The sequence below is a fragment of the Bombus huntii genome, chromosome 11, assembly GCF_024542735.1.
Source record: "Bombus huntii isolate Logan2020A chromosome 11, iyBomHunt1.1, whole genome shotgun sequence".
Classification (NCBI taxonomy): domain Eukaryota; kingdom Metazoa; phylum Arthropoda; class Insecta; order Hymenoptera; family Apidae; genus Bombus; species Bombus huntii.
The window spans coordinates 31,592-48,253 of NC_066248.1; the positions used below are offsets into that span (position 1 = coordinate 31,592).

Below are 16,662 nucleotides of genomic sequence, written 5' to 3' on the forward strand. Positions count from 1 at the left end.
TTTGTCTTCTACCTTTTCATCAAAAAGATATTTTAGATACACCCTATTATTCTCTACCCTTGTTTCCCCTCACCACCCATTTACCACTTATTAAATTTACCAAGTCCTATACATTTATCTCTTCTTTCTATGCCAACTTTCCTTTCTCAAATAACATTAAGCCTTTAAACAATTTTCTTTCTCTCTATTCCCTTCCACCAAACCTTCATCCAACATTCTTCTTTCTTGTCGGACTCTGTAAAGCGCTATAATTCTCACCCAAGCCTACACCAAGGATGTAATTACCACCATATTTATTATAATTCTATATAATTACTACATTTAATAATACTGTTCTATTTTATTTCTAATACCTTTCATTCCTTTAAATGGAAGTCATTTAACGTTAATCACTTTCCATATATTATCCATATAATTACAAGGTTTCAATCGTGTTATTCCTTATTAATATATTTCCAGATATAATTACTACCTTTTGTAATGATATTTTATTCCATTACCCATACATTTCACAATTACACCTTTCTTAACGCAACCATATTCTTAACCTTTAAAAGCTATTCTATCTGTCATTTATCTTTTTAAAGCCTACTTTCACAATTTATGGTCAATGGTTGAATAAACAACGCACACATATCTCCTAAATGTATCTTCGTTTATTCTTTAGTCTCCTAGAATCCAAACAAGTCCATTCTTTTGCCATCCAGAAAATTATATTGCCTTATGTATTACTTAATATCATTTTATACTCTCTTTTCCTTCTTTTCTTACTTCTTTCAACTTTCACGCTTTTGACGTCTACAATCATTTTACATATTTTACAATTTTCTAACAAAACTAACCCATGTTTTGACAAATTCCCACACTAAATCAACATCGCTATTACCTTTCCCGCTCCACTTTTTCACACACTCAAGTTAGGTACGCGTTTATTTTATTTATACATCTTTATTACACACCTCGTCTTTTCACTCTATACTTTTACGCTCTTATCACTAGCTGCTTTGCGCAAAACGTTTTACATTTCTAAACGCTTTTATTTACACATCTTATTTACACATTCACGAACTACTTCTTCCTGCGCTTCCCACGTTTCACACATTTTCTCCAACGCTCGCACGCAACCAACGAGATAATACATTTTCTCATCATCAGCGATTAAACGCTCTTTTCCTTTTTCTTCTTGTTACTCCTTCTGCTGCTCGTTATTCGCTAGAGTCCGCTTCTCCATTTGCACCATCCATGCTCGCCGGCAATTTATACTATAAAGAAAACAAACCGGTATAACCTATAAATCATATCACCCAATTAGAATTACCCTTCACGTTATATTTACCTCGATCTGCGATCAACACATACCTTTATGTTAAACTTCCAGATACAAAAATATCTTACACAGCTCCGACCGCGTAAGACTCTACAATCGTGGAACATGCGTGTTCGTCAGACGGCCTAGCCACCGTGGAGATGAAGATGTTGGTCATGAACTACGTAGGGTTCAGATCGACCACTCCGTCCAATAATTTCTTGTTCTAGTACTTTCGAATAAACTTAACATGTGTGGCGGCACTCAACAGCAAATACCACCACTCGACACTAACTAGAGTCGGACGACGGCAGCGCAGTGGTTAGTAGCGTCTTAGATTACGAACGTTTGGGACCCGGGTACGAATCCCGGCGACCGGAGTCCGATTTTTCTTCTACGCTTCAAAAACGGAAGAAAATCAGCAGTACCCCAGCAGCGACGACGTCTGCAGCTAGCAGCAGCCTACAATTATCACGGACAACACTTACACCTCACACGTATAAAAGACCCAATTAGCGTACTGGCCTTATTACGCTATCGCGTCAACACAGTCTTATTTCTCTGTATTTCATATAGTTTTGGTATCGTCTTACCTAATCTAATTCCACTCATATGCCATTCTTTTCTTTCTATTTACATCTTGTTTCTTCGTTTTTCGTTCCCTTTGGTACAAATTATAGCGAATATAAAATTATAAAATTATAGAATATAAACTATATCGCTTATTTTGTATTCGTATTATTTTGTATCACATTATCCATTAAAACATTAGCCTAATAACTATACTAATAACCATTTGAGTGCAGATTGGCAGCAGAACGTAACAGACTATGCACAGCATAATCAGAAGGCAGAAAGGCAGCACAGAAAGGCAGCAGATCCTGCGCAAATTCAGCTGTCATTTAAATAAGACCATTAAATTACTCTTATTATTATTATTATTATTGTAGATAAATAAATAATTTTCATAATACTTTTCTTATTATTAATAAATATATATTTATTATTTTATAGCATACATTTATGTATTAAAACATAAATTAACGTTAAGCACCCAATGCCTCAATTTCCAATTTCACAAATACAGTATACAGTCCGTTTTAAATGTATACGCGCGAATATTTCTCCAAGTATCAGAAATGCGATAAAATGTTTCCGATGAAAGTTGTTTGACTTCACGAGGGGAACTTAATAAGATATTTCCATTTCTTGCTACGTTCTTTTTAAAGAGATTTCAATGCCAATGGATCATTTGGTTCAATAGTACTGCATATTTTTTTCTATTCCTTTCCTACGTTCGAAAAATGTACGAGCTTGTGTAGAAAAATGATTAATTTAAAAAATATTGCAGCTTTAATCTCCTACAGGTTATCGTATGAATAGACAAAGAAAGACAACGCGCGGTCTTTATGTTTACGTTTCCGCTGCCGTAAGATGACCAAAATACTGACGCGTGCGCTACACGCCACACGACCTCACCAAGCAACATACAGAAAGAATTCACTGAAGTAGTATCGATGGTAGGTCGGGTTATTTTTCTTGTTTTTCTTTTCTTTTTTTTTTTTTTTTTTTTGTTTGCGAAAATCTTGAGAATTAGGGCTGAGCGCTGGTTACACGCGCATACAGGGGAAAATTGTTCAAAATATCCAATATTTGAAATGTCCAACATATCCAAAGATCATTGAAATCGGAGAGGAATTAGCTTTTCTACGAGTTCAATATACAAATATCAATTATTCGTTCGTCTACTATATTTATAATTAACTTGTTATTACTTAACACAAACGTCGTCGGTCGCCGGATTGAAAGTGCAAACCCAACCCTCAAATGCGATACATTGATGATATTCGTTTTTAAATAAATTATAATTTATAATAGACATTCTTTGCAGCCTCGCAAATGCACGTTGTACACGGGGCCTTTCAGCTCGTCCGACCCTCCCCCCCCCCCCCCCGCCCCGTTTGTAGACAGAAGATAGAGTAAGGTAACGAATACTGACGTATACGCTGGCGTAGACGCATAACTGTAGGCAAAACTACACTGTAATGGTACCGACAGCTTTTCGCCAATATCTCAGAGACTAAGGCCGAGCGACGATATTATTGAAAAATATGTTGTAATTGAACAACTCTACTTTGAATGAAACTGAGGAAAAGATAAAGATCACTTAGAGTATCGTTTATGAGAGAAAACGACGACTTGCGATCAGTTGAAACAAGAATTCGAAACTCTCACAGAAAATCACTTATCTGATTTTAGAATAAAGAAGAAAATTATAGAGAAACAAAATAAAATAGAAGGTGATTCATTTATATCCATCAAAGTAGATTCATTGAAATAATTTAGAGCCTTTTCTATAATGAAAAACAAGGCGTTTCTTCCCTGCTCCCTATTACCTATTACTATTTTTTTATTAATATTTATTAATTACTATTACTTATTTTACTATTACATCGTATGTAGATATATTGACAAAAAACTTGCTTTTGCTACAATTTCCTTACATTAATTTATATGTGACGCTAATAACGTTGTAGTTCTCGCGCCAATGCAATATGTCGAAAATAGTGGTACTGTATGAGATGCTTTGCGATGTTTAAATTTTGCTCGCAATACTTCCAAAGAGCCGCTATCGAGTTGTAGAAATATTTATTTATAGTTTTGAAGTATATATAACAGTACGATATACAATTTTACGCGCTTGAGATGAAAATATTAATCCGGGATGAAGGAGACGATCGTAAATTGGTTCTTCTGTTCATTTTTTCAATACAAGTTTCGTTTATCTTTGGACAATACCAATGGGCAATAAACATTTTGCTTTCTTCCGTTTTTTTTTCTTTTTCTACTGCTTATCAAACTCACTTGAAATGAATCCAAAAGCAATCTCTCGCAAGGCTTCACAAGGTTATTATAAATTTAAACCATACTGCTCGTTTGCTAAATAATATATTTATTTTGTATGCGATATTGTATCCAGTAATGGTACCTCTTTAAAACGGAAGGACTTAGGATAGAAATGCAAACGCCGTTTTAATTATGTCTAAATCTTGAAATCTAATTATCTAGTATATACTTTTCATCTTTGGAGATTTATAAGTGGGACGATTAATAGTTATAGTAAAAAGTACAAAGGTTTGCCTCGTATTCCGCTCAGTTCCTTTCTTTCGTCAACGAGGCTCGTGATCTGTCTGTTCGTGTCACAGAATGGATGTAGATAAATATTTTTATCCTTTCGACTTCGCTCTTTAAACAAGTCAAAGTGTTCCATAAAAATCACTACAAGTATTTAATGACTTGGTTACGAAATCTTGAACGGAACCAAGAAAGAAAAGAAAAGAAAAGAAAATAAAAGAAAAGAAAAGAAAAAAAAAAGAAAAAGACCGTTCGTCATAAATGCAGGATGGCAGATTAACCGTATAGTAGCTATTTCTATATCGTTATAGTGATAGAGATGTTGGAATGAAAATTCTAAATCATTAGACCGATGCTCTTAAATAAGGTTTTCTCTTCGACGTAAAACAGCAAGATATGGATTTTGTAAATATTATAAATTTGGGATGTGTTTACCAGTAATTGATAATAAGGAAAAAGAAAAAAAAGATGGATAACAATGAGTGGAGATGACAAATAGAAATGCATCAAGGTCGCTGCATGCCATCAGTAACATTTTCAAGTACACGTGGTTAGATATCCAACGTTTTCAAAGCAAAAAAATGTTCGAAATTCGCATTCGAACAAAGTGAAGCAAAACTGAGGAGACGGAGATAAAATGTCATGTCGAATCGAATCGAGCCGAGCCGAGTTGCGTTGCATCCCGTTGCGGTATTTAATGAACTTTAACGATGCCTCCGGTACCATAAGCACCCGCAAGAAGCGACTGTGTACCGTAGAGAGAACCTCCTGGTCTTAGACCAAGACCTACGCCAAGACCTAATAAACCCGCGTTCGCGGTGAGTACGTTTGTGGCAGCTACCGTCGGACCTGCTAACAACGGTTGTCTCAATATGGGGGCACCTAACAGCGTAGCCTGCAAAATAAACGCATAATCTTAACTTAACGAGTCGTATAATCGGTATAATATAGGGCAGTGTAGGGAGTATACTGAATTTAACGTAAGTAGGCAGGGGTTCAGGTTAAAGGAAAAAGAGAGATTGCACGGAACGAACCTGTGGACGAACGGCTATAGCGGGCGCGGCTGCAGTAATAACCGATGTTGGTCGTGTCAGCAAGGGAGATGAGACAACAGGCCGCGCGGCTGGGGCTGCAGCGACCGCTGTCTTGACCGTGATGCTAGGATCTTTTTGAACAACAGCGTTGAAACCGTTGACAGGATCGGCAGCATACGAGACCACTCGACGCGAACCATCTGGCTCTATTAAGCTATAACTACCTTGAACCACATCGCCATTACGAGTTTCCTCTTGCGCTTTGTTGTCACCTTTTATAAATTTTATTAATTTAATTTATTATTTAATTTATTATCAATTTATTCACGAGATACTAGCGTATCCCTATACTTTGCTTTTCTTATTTATGTCTACAATGATATAGTATCGCGATCTCTTTTACAAAATCTCTTATTCTCTATTGAGCTAATTCACGAACGAAGAAGAAAGTAAAATTTTCAAGATTATTGTATCCTATTTCCTTTTCGTTGTTTATCTTTTTCGATATTTTATATACTTGACATGGTATCTAACGACTGACTTCGAATCAGCTTTCACGATAAGGCAAATAAATACCCGTAAGACCATCGGCTACGCTGTAACTGAAGCTATATTGCGGATTTGGATCAAAATTTTCGGTTCTGACGACAGCAGCCGCAGCTTGTGGAAGTGCTGCTGCCACTGTGGCCCCAGTGGGAGCAATTATTCCTGCGCTCGGCCCGATTATTCCCGCATGAACGACAGTTAGGACCGTAGCCAAATATCCAATGATCTGTATATGAAAAACAAATTGATCAAACAATGTTCTTGCATGTATACACAAATCTGTATGAGGTCTAAGATCTTTTTCACCAGAGGCGATTCGTGTATCGCGATACCGATGTAACATTTTTCATTATGGAAGCGTTCACGCGATGGTTCTATAACGAACAATAATATATAGTCTTTGTTTGTCGTAAACGCGCGCACGTCTCCAAGAGATAAACTGAAATCTGAATGAGAAACAAGACTAAAATGCCAACTTTTTATCTACATATATCGCAGTGTACATATTAGATTGATTTAAAAAGAAACAAAAAAACGATTACCTTACAATCCATGATGATGAAAAAGTCAACGACGTTCTGAGACCTCTGTAATAACTGGATACCGTAGCTTTTCGCTAGCGAGGATTTTATACTCTTTGCCATCGGTAGACCCCGCCCTCAACTTTTCTTCGCAGGCACTTTACCCCACTGCGTCGAACTTACTCTTCAGTGAATGTAATAGATCAAGTTGTCTTTGTCATAGTTGAGAGTAAAGTTGCTGTTTCCTATGAACTTTTCAATCAAACATCTAATTAAACGTTTACGATCAACTCGTTCACTCTGTATGTTTCGATTTATTTTTCTATATTAAAACATGTTCTACAAAATGCTTCTACGCTCGCAACGAAGCACGATTGAATCACTTATGCGACATTTTATTTAAAATTAATTTTTATTTCGATATGTGTAGAAACAAGTGCTTACATAGTGCGAGTATGGCTATTGAAAGCCTGAAAGTTTTCTCGAACCATTGTTATGCATCAACCGTAATTGTTATTACGTATGTATATATTGTGCGGTCTATCTTATTTTAAAAGAGTAAATTTCGCAAATATCCATGGATCAGTTGTACGTGGACCTTATCTTATGATCTTATGACGTAACGAATTTGATAAAAATAGGAATTATCATATTCGATATCGTTATTCGTTTCTTCCTATTTTAAAAAATCAATTTTTGTACCTATAATATGTATCTATACCTACGTCAACGGCGTGTAGATGGTAACTTATGATGTAATTTGAATTTGATCAAAAAATTACGATATTTGATATTAATCGAGCCGTTGAGCATCGATTAGAAGACTCGGTGAGAATTATAGTTTCTAATAAAATATCAGATTATATTGTCCTAATTATAGTAAGATGACTGGATAACTAGATTATCGAAGAAGAAATACAATACATTCGGCATACTTTGTAAGCACAAGATCACACTGGTTAGTTGATACTAATGTGAGCTAATAATTGATATCGTTGCGACATTGAGCTACGAAATCTTGGAGTCGTGGTAAGCGGTGATCGCAGAGGAGATGGATTGCGTAGACAGTATACTGCTCACGCGTTTCGTTCATATGGGTCACGTAACTCTAGGAGTGCTTCAAGGAGCTGTGTGACATCGAGCTCTCAATTTGCGTAACTATATAGCATCTATCTCGATCTAATCTGCTACGTATATATTTATTCATCTATAATATGTATAAGTACGATATACAAGTACGACCAATAATAGTTCGATACACGTTGCATAGGTCTGTGCGCGCACGCACACACACACTTAGTCGTGTGTTATACGTGCATTTGAACGAGTGCAAATAACGCCACCGACGAGATATAGATCCTCGTTTGTGGTAACGCGTTCCTTCGGTTACCAACAGAGTGGTTCAAGAGCGATAAACTGTTTTTTGGTCAATCAGAAGTAGGGATTTTCTCTGGTAGATGTGGGTATAGAAGAGCATCAGCTACTTCGTTTTACTTACATTCAGCCACATTCTGAGGACCCTCTGATTCTCTTACCATGTTCATATCACATGCGACATCATCGATTCGATGGCTTCGAACAATGGTTTGAATTAAAACTAAAGTCTCGCACGAAATTACAAATAAAGTATAGAGCAAGCTATTCTATAAAATTTGTGTATACTTGTTGAAAATACTTCGGAAGGCGTAACTTCGTTATACACTATCAAAAAAAGAAAAAGCCAATCCAGAATTTCAAAAATCGCAATGATGAACCCTACGGTTTAATAACGTTTAATCGTAACGGTTTCGTGAGTTTTCCAATTATATAAAAGTATATTGTTTGCTACACAATTTGTAATTGGATCACATGCAATTAGTAATTGTGTCTACAACGAATACTAATGTTTGTGCAGGTTTCATCATTTGCGTCTTCTGGCACATGAAAATATACCCGAATCACCTGCTATGCATTCTTCTTTCGCAAAATGTTCTTACGAATCTTTGATCGTTATGCGGAGAGCAGGCAAACGGCGAAAGGGAGCTTTAGAAAAAACATCAACGCGGTAAACTAAAGACCGATATTAAAATATAGATTAGGGAAAGGAATGAAAAAGAAAGAAAGAGCAGAAAATGGGATATTATGTAAAACATGAGACGTTGTACGTTATACATTGCTTTATATGCTTGAATTATAATTTCATTTAATAACAATTATTGCCTCGTAATTATAATTTATTAGTGTACTGCTATCGAAGAAAGGGACGGCAGAGAGAAAGGACAACGATTTCGATCGTTTGTTAGGAAATGTTCGATTCGCCTTAGAGTACAGGAAAACCTACGATATCGTCCGCGGCGGTAAAATGGCTAACAACATGAGAATCGGTTGAATCATTCGTGAGAATTTCAATTGCCATAAGTCGGTAAATGCAGCAACAGTAAGAATGTTGGTCACCCAGGGTGCGTCCATCAAAGGATACAGCCTAAGAAGAAAAAAGTATCGTTTTTTAATCGTATCGTATTAATTCTGTACGTGTTGTTGATACGTGTGCGAGTGCTGTTGATATTTGTATTAAGATCATTCTGTACGATGTGTAGCAAAAAAAAAACGGCATTCGCGAGACAAATTATGGCGAGAAATGTAGCAATATAAAAAATTACAGTCAAGTTCGTACCATCCTTTTCAGTGAAATTTGATCTGATAAGAGATGATTTTGGAAATAACGGAGTCAGTTCTACGACACAAGCTAAAATTGTTGGTAGTAACGAACTTCCTCAGGTTCAACTGGCGTACGTTAAAAATTTCTTTCTTTCTCGTTGCTGATTCGCTCTAGTCGGCAATGTTAAACGAAGTCGCGTAATAAAAGGCTAAGGATATAGTAAGAAACATCAGTACCAAACCCAGAATGATATAAACATTAGAATGTATGGAAACACGAGACAGCACGCACGTGCCAATGGCGATCAAGATTCTATTCAAGATAATTTACGTCATGTTATACCATAACACGGCTTTGTGATAAGCTCGTGCATCGATGGCTGGAACAGCGTAATAAACAAGTACTATCAAATAAGGGATAATGTAAATAATACTTGCAAATATTACTATGTTAGCACGCGAAAAATTTAGGGAAGTGAACACGCTATCACACTGTTCAGTCACTTTACTGTTTTCACACGGTTTATCAGTCTTAATAAAAGAGATGTTGATATCGTCGCTCTTGTTCTTGTTCTTGCTCTTGTTGTTGCAATTCCTTCCAAACTCGAACAATTTGATCATTAGAAACGCAAACTTTAAAACAAAAGCATTTCATATTCACTCGCGCGTTAAGGTTTTCATGTCCTCGCTTATTTGCTATTTCCTTTTCCGATCTATCCTCTGTTCTAAACCTGAAAAGTATTACATGACGCCGTCAACTTCCTTTCACTCGATACTTGTCGAAATTGCTCGAATGATCGACCTTGCAATAATCTAATTTTCGCACATACATATGTACACTGTACATGTATGTCAAACCAAATGAAATTACAAAGAGGGGAAAAACATAGTAGCGTATGTAGGAGAAGCGACTTAGTAGGAAACGGATTCCGGATGAGTAAACCGGATAAGTAAATTAATATTCATTGAATATTTACGCGTGTGCGTGTCAATCGAAAACATTGAAATGAACTGAGTAGATTCGCCTGAAATTATTATGTCAAGTTTAATCTCAGTCTGAGCGCAATAGCACATTCCAACATTCCCAACTGTCCCAATTCTCTCAAAATGTTATATACTCGTGTTTTTTAAATGAAACAAAGGTGAAAGTGCCATAATAGTTTGCACGCACTCCACGAATTGTTACAAAGCGTAAGAATGAAAATGCCTCCGATACAGGCCATACGACAGGTCGCGTGCCAGATACGTTACCGTTACCAAGCATATCGTGTAGAGTTATCGTCAACGTATTTTTGAAATTACAACGACTTTGATGATCGTTGATGCCATCGACGTTATCGAAGCGACATTTTCGTATAAACGCTCCGTTCGATACCGCATTATTATTTTGATGAGTACAGTGCACCAATACACAAGCGATATAAAGCAACGTTATCGCGATCCCTGACGTAAACATGTGTAGTTGATCAAATTTCAAATCTAATTCGATGTATATGTGTATCTACGAGATAGTGATTATTTCTACCGAGTTTATGGCACAATTTCGAATGTCTCTATGCTAGGCAAACGCGCACTAGTGACCGAGATCTTCTTTCTCATTTTCTTTCCTTTCCACTTTTCATGGTAATTCTCCATCAGTCGTTATATGTTAGTCGAGTTTCCTCACTCTATCTAGATCGTCTATCCCCGCTTATCGTTTCCCGATCTTCTGGCTTAGCTATTCGTCCTTCCCTCTCACCAGTGTATCACGACAATTATTTGTTTCCCAGAAAATGGAGAGTTCGTTATTTTAGCGTTTTGTGCGTTGCTTATAAGTCTTGTTGCTTTTAAGTCATACACACACACACACACACACAAGTTGTTCGATACATTTGAATAACTTTCAAACGTAAGTCATAACTTAAAAATCGTAATTTGATCTAAATCGTTTACGTCGAGAGATGCCTTTTCGAAAATGAAAAAGTTCTTATTTAGTAGACGCTTTAGTCCGATTTTATTACCAATTCTATTACAATTTATTTACTCGTCTATCTATTCATCCATTGGTTAATCTCTCCATTTACCTACGTATGTATGAATCAAGAAAATTTGGCAGGTTGATGTAACGTAAGCTTTACGTGGATATGTTTACAATTAAGTGGATCGTTTCTAATATGGTATAATACGTATAATAGCTTTCGTCTTCTTCGAATCAATATCTTCGTAATCGTTGTAAGGAATCCAACAGATGGCAAAAGGTTGTTTAACTGGATATGTTTTCAACGAACAACTGACTTGAATGCATCGAAATCGATGAGAATTTACGAATAACAACGAACAAGCGAAGTACGCGATCAACGTTAAATCCGGATGTAATCGATAATATACCGATTATACAGGGTGGTTGGTAACTGGTGGTACAAGCGGAAAGGGGGTGATTCTACGCGAAAAAAGAAGTCGAAAATATAGAATAACATTTTTTTTTTATTTTTTTCTTTTTTTTTTAATTTTTCCATCGAGACAACGATCCACAGTGAGATCCGTTATGACGAGACGTGATAAAGTACAGGCGTACCGAGCGAAAATTCAAAGTCGATTTTCTCGAAAACAAAGTCTCAAACGAAAAATTTTTATTCTATATTTTCGACTTCTTTTTTCGCGTAGAATCACCCCCTTTCCGCTCGTACCACCAGTTACCAACCACCCTGTATAATTCGACAATAGACGTAACGTAATAATAAAATTAGAAAAGCGATCGATCGAAGATAAATTAATATATATAACATATGCAGAATTGTTACGTAATCATTTCTCGCTCACTGAAATTCCCCAACAAAGGAAAACCTCTTCCTGCACCATGCATGGACATGACCGCTATTAGCTACATCGCACTTACTATATATAATATATGTATACGATATTGAAACCGGTGAAGAAACAAAGAACAATTTCTGTAAAGAATTTCACCGGAAGTAGCGGCTGAAATGGTTTCAACTTGTAGCGATAACACGTGATAGGTACACGTCTACGTTTCAGGGCTCCGACAAAAGTTTCATTGTATTGGGTTGGCAACTAAATGATTGCGGATTTTGTCAATAGGTGGTATTGACAAAATCCGCAATCACTTATTTACCAATCCAATATTTGTACCTTTTAATTGGCATGCATAATACATATACTCCAACGCAACCATATATATGTACTGATTGTACATATAGATATCATATATAACAAAATACTTACCTCTGTATTTTGCTTGATTAACTTTTAATAGTTTGATCATAACACATGATCCTCCCTTTTCGTTATGTCCGTCACATCAGTGATCCGTCTCCGCTACATTGGTATCCTCTTTCAAACTTACAATACAGGCAATAGAAATCGTATAATTCTATGTAGACGAAAGGTTTGTTTGATTCGTTGCTTAGCAACTAATTGAATGCATAATAAGGGACATGTTGTTAATCGTCGAATTTCTCTTTTCAAAATTAAAACATTTTCTTGCACCCTCCTGTACCGGAACAGCCTAAGAATAAATATTGTCTTCTATTTAGTGATAAGTACGTTTTATGGATCGGTTGCCGAGAAATATTCATGCCTTCCATCCAAAAGATCCGGCTCATGGTACGCTAAATTATGATATTGGAGCTCTTAACAGACGTCAGAAATGCAATTTAAATTCAAGAAAATGTATCGAGAGAAAGAAAAATGAAATTTATTTGAGAACACATCCAGAAATCAAAGGATTCGTTTCGATTTTACTTAGGTAAACTAATTTCTTTCCAATTTTGTCACTTTTACGCAAAACCATGAAAATATATATACATATTAGAAAACGCAACAGCTTCGTCTCAACATTGCAATTTATTTTCCATACATATGTAGATACGTATTGCACTCACGATGCCCGATGAATGTTCATGAAAATATAGGTGACTTTTTCAATAGACCACGTCATCAGATAGTTGTAGATCTTCTAGAGTACTTTCTGCATACTGAACAACGATTCACGTTTGAAAACGAATGTCAAGCATTAACAGCCGTTCAAGTGGATGATACTGAAATTTGAAGTCATGACGAGCAATACGTGTATCCTGCAAACTATAGATAACGTAACTTTTGTTTATTTTATATTTTGCCTTTTTTTATCGAAAAGAATTTTATTTGAGCCGTCGCTATATCCGGGAGCATCTGCTATCTATAAGATATCTTCTATCTATAAGAATACATTTACAAATCGAATCTTTTAGATAACCTACCAAATCGATCGTTAATCGTTCTAAAAAAAACATTGCTTTACATTGTATGCATTATTTTTCGACATCTCTGTGTTACAAGTATAATTAAATCAAATAATCGTCAAGTTGTTGAAAAACTACTTTATACATTATTAATTTGTCTGTTCCTATTACGTTTCTAACTCATCCAGTGTCGATTCGATTCTACGTATGTCTGATTGTGAATATCGATTTCAACTATTTTCAGGTTAATTAAATTGCTAACAACGATAGTTGGCACACAATATACTTTTGTGAAATTTCCGGTTATTTACAGGGAAGGGAAACTTGCGATTGCTATTAGCGTTCAATGAGTACTGACCAGTCAGTGAGTTTCCGGCATCGACGACTACATACTTACTTGGAATTACGCCGTTGATTAGCATTTCTCGATCATTAACCGTTCGTTATAAACTATTATTTTCTGTAACATTTGTAACAATTGCAACTTTCTACTTTGGTTGCAATTGTTCTTTGACATTGAAAATCTTATATGTAGCCGCGTTGCCTCATTACCGTTATATCTAAGCAGACTCGATCTTCGATCAGTCTGACCGAAATTTATGACCATCGTTTCTTTCATTACTTACAATTTCTACGTGTCGTCATTCTATGGCTAACCCGTAACTCTATTACAGTGCTCGATTGCGTAACTGCAAATTTTCGTTTATGTGTAATTGCATAAAAATAAAGCTCTAGGTATGCAGGCAGCGGATGTATGCTGTTGACTGTGCAGTACTGTGCACTGTGCATGGTGCGTATGAGCGCGCGCGCGCGCATCTGCCATGTACATGTCATTCTGGGTACGCAACATACAATTATCGCGGAGGTTTATCTTATTTATCAAGGCTTATCGCATGTTGCACAACATATAGATGAACTAAACAATTATATAACGATGAAAAAGGTTATGGTCACATGCAATAGTAGATACACGCATGTCCACCACATTCGTTTATATAAATAAAATTTGATTAAAACTTGATAATCATATCTATGAGTTAGATATGAAGAAAATCTTTAAACATATGAAATGTGAAATTTTTACAATCATTTACAGTTATTTACGTAGAAATTATTAATAACGTTATTTGGGTATTTTCTTGACCACACACTGTCACACCCATAATTTCGGTAAATAGGATAATTGGAAAGAAATTAATGGTTAGCTACTACAACCAAGCCAGAAAAAGTTTCGTTACTTATATCGATTACTGTAATAAGATTTCGAACAGAAACATTGAAGTACATAGTTACATATGTGTGTAAGGATGCACGTATGTTCTTGTATACGTTCGTGGTACATGTTTTGTTGCTGAGAAGCGTCAACTGGCGATGAGAACCAAGGGCCGAGAACGGCGAGAACCAAAGAGGTTACGAGAATGAACGAGGATACTCGAAAGCAGCCGAAGTGCCGCGTGGTACACGAAAAGAATTGCTGCGCCCTCAGTCGTGACTCGATCGTCGCGGTGAGTCGTTTTGTAGTCGTTTATAAACTATCGTTATCATAAAATTGATTGAATTTTTGTATATTATTATAATTGTGCGCACAATTTTCATATTTCTTTCGATAATCAACGTTAATTCTTTTGTTGAAAGATGGCAAATATGATTACAAGTGAGAATAATTGTCCAAGGAACAGAGAAACGGAGCGTAGCTTGACAGTCGGTCACGAAGCGATCGATTTTGAAAGGAACGCCGTTCTTCGAAAATACGGAACCAATCGATCGTATGCTAACCTTAGAGAGTAGAAGACCGAATAAATGGATACCTAATACGAAACGCATCGAATCAGTGATTGTATGTTTATAAGTGGCAATGAGGACGCGCGGTTTGGATCGATCAAAGAATTAGAATAGTTCTTTCTCTCTCCCTCTTTCTCTCTCTCTCTCTCTCTCTCCCTCTTTCATCTCTTTCCCCTTATTTCTCATCTCTCCCTCCCTCCCTTCCTTCGGAAGAGAATGAAAGTGTGCTAGAAAAAACGTGACATCGAGTGCATTGATCGTGATTTCCTTTTCCTTTACGTATTTCGTGTATAACGTGTGTTACGAACACGTATGTGCGTTATTTCTAATATATACGTGTATGCGCCTGTGCGTGTGCATGCGCGCGCGCGCGCGAGCTCCGGCGATGTCAGAAGTTCATCGCATGAAAGCAATTGTCGGTTTTGTTCGATAAGAATGGGGCTGCCGGTGATCGACCGACGGTTAGTGGTTTAACGTAACATAACATTACTTGACGCTACTGCAAACATAGTATGCATATTGGTGAATATAGATGAGTGACACATGTATACGTAGCTGGTATACAAATACATGGGGATATAGTTAGTGCGTGTGCGTAGGTGGGTATCGAATATAATGTGGGTGTGGGTGTGCGTTGTTCGTACGTATGGACGTTCGTACGTACGCGTATTTTGTGGTAACGTGTAATGGCATGGAAATGAGGCGCGCGCGAGTGTCACGCCGAAAGATACGCCTCTCGCCTGGAAAGCTACTTTGTGCTCTAAACTCGAAAGGAGAATCCTCTCGCGAGTGGCCGTTCTTACCGGTTTAACCTCGTCGACATCGTGCGTGTGTTCCTTCTGGCCTTTGATTCTATTTATCCGGTTTTCGGATACATCTGTAATTTTCCATTGAATTTTTATCAACATGTATTAACATCAAGTTACAACGATTGTAAAGGGTCTCGTTCGTCATTCACGACCTTCTTCAGAATCTTTGGATATCCGAAAGAAAAATGCGCAACGAGTGGCTAAGAAACTTGTTCGCGACAGCAATTTTCGCCCTTATGGTACATGGTAAGTCTCCCTTCCTTTCTAAATCTCTCTATTCCTAAATCTGTTAACATTTCTTTGACGTTCCTCGTACTCTCTCTCTCTCTCTCTCTCTCTCTCTCTCTCTCTCTCTCTCTCTATCTATCTATCTATCTATCTATCTCTCTATCTCTCTTTCTCTCTCTCTCCTTCCTTCCTCTGTTCTCTATGTACTTATACATTTCGAAGATTTACATCTTTTTTCGCTTTTTAAACACAACGCCAGGCCTTCACATCTACATCGTGTGTAAATTTAACTAGCGTAAGAGGAAAGAAAATATAATCAATTATTTATCATCATCGTCATCGTCATCGTTATCGTCATTATTTCTTGATGCCTAACCATTGTCATAATGAAATGAATAATTTTAGAAAATAGTTTTTTCACTCTTCTACGTAATAATACCAATT

At 36.6% G+C, this 16,662-nt stretch overlaps 2 protein-coding genes, 1 long non-coding RNA gene and 1 pseudogene across 3 annotated transcripts in view; 1 reads left to right on the top strand and 3 right to left on the bottom strand.

Annotated features, from left to right (window-relative positions):
• Positions 1–634: 634 nt before the first annotated feature.
• Positions 635–1,985, bottom strand: LOC126871283 (uncharacterized). Its single transcript, XR_007691604.1, has 2 exons — positions 1,360–1,985; positions 635–1,262 (listed from the first exon to the last, which is right to left on the bottom strand). It is a non-coding gene; the product is annotated as an uncharacterized LOC126871283 (long non-coding RNA).
• A 1,841-nt stretch (positions 1,986–3,826) lies between these two features.
• Positions 3,827–7,817, bottom strand: LOC126870968 (cuticle protein 19.8-like). Its single transcript, XM_050629230.1, has 4 exons — positions 6,564–7,817; positions 6,052–6,247; positions 5,476–5,747; positions 3,827–5,336 (listed from the first exon to the last, which is right to left on the bottom strand). Exons 1-4 carry the CDS (start codon positions 6,663–6,665, stop codon positions 5,136–5,138), a joined length of 771 nt encoding a protein of 256 aa, XP_050485187.1. The 5' UTR covers positions 6,666–7,817; the 3' UTR covers positions 3,827–5,135.
• A 437-nt stretch (positions 7,818–8,254) lies between these two features.
• LOC126870969 (uncharacterized) lies at positions 8,255–10,380 on the bottom strand (annotated as a pseudogene).
• Positions 10,381–14,875: 4,495 nt separating this feature from the next.
• LOC126871185 (roundabout homolog 2-like) overlaps positions 14,876–16,662 on the top strand; it is a 28,726-nt gene continuing 26,939 nt past the window's right edge. The window contains exon 1 of the mRNA XM_050629682.1: positions 14,876–16,236. Within this exon, the coding sequence (XP_050485639.1) occupies positions 16,176–16,236 (61 nt within the window). The 5' untranslated portion in view covers positions 14,876–16,175. The remainder of the gene's footprint in view (positions 16,237–16,662) is intronic.

Coding starts and splice junctions, on each gene's coding strand:
- LOC126870968 (XM_050629230.1), bottom strand. CDS start 6,665: ATGGCAAAGAGTATAAAATCCTCGCTAGCGAAAAGCTACGGTATCCAG. Junction 6,248..6,563: donor TCATCATCATGGATTGTAAG/GTAATCGTTTTT, acceptor TTTCATATACAG/ATCATTGGATATTTGGCTAC. Junction 5,748..6,051: donor CGTAGCCGATGGTCTTACGG/GTATTTATTTGC, acceptor AATTTATAAAAG/GTGACAACAAAGCGCAAGAG.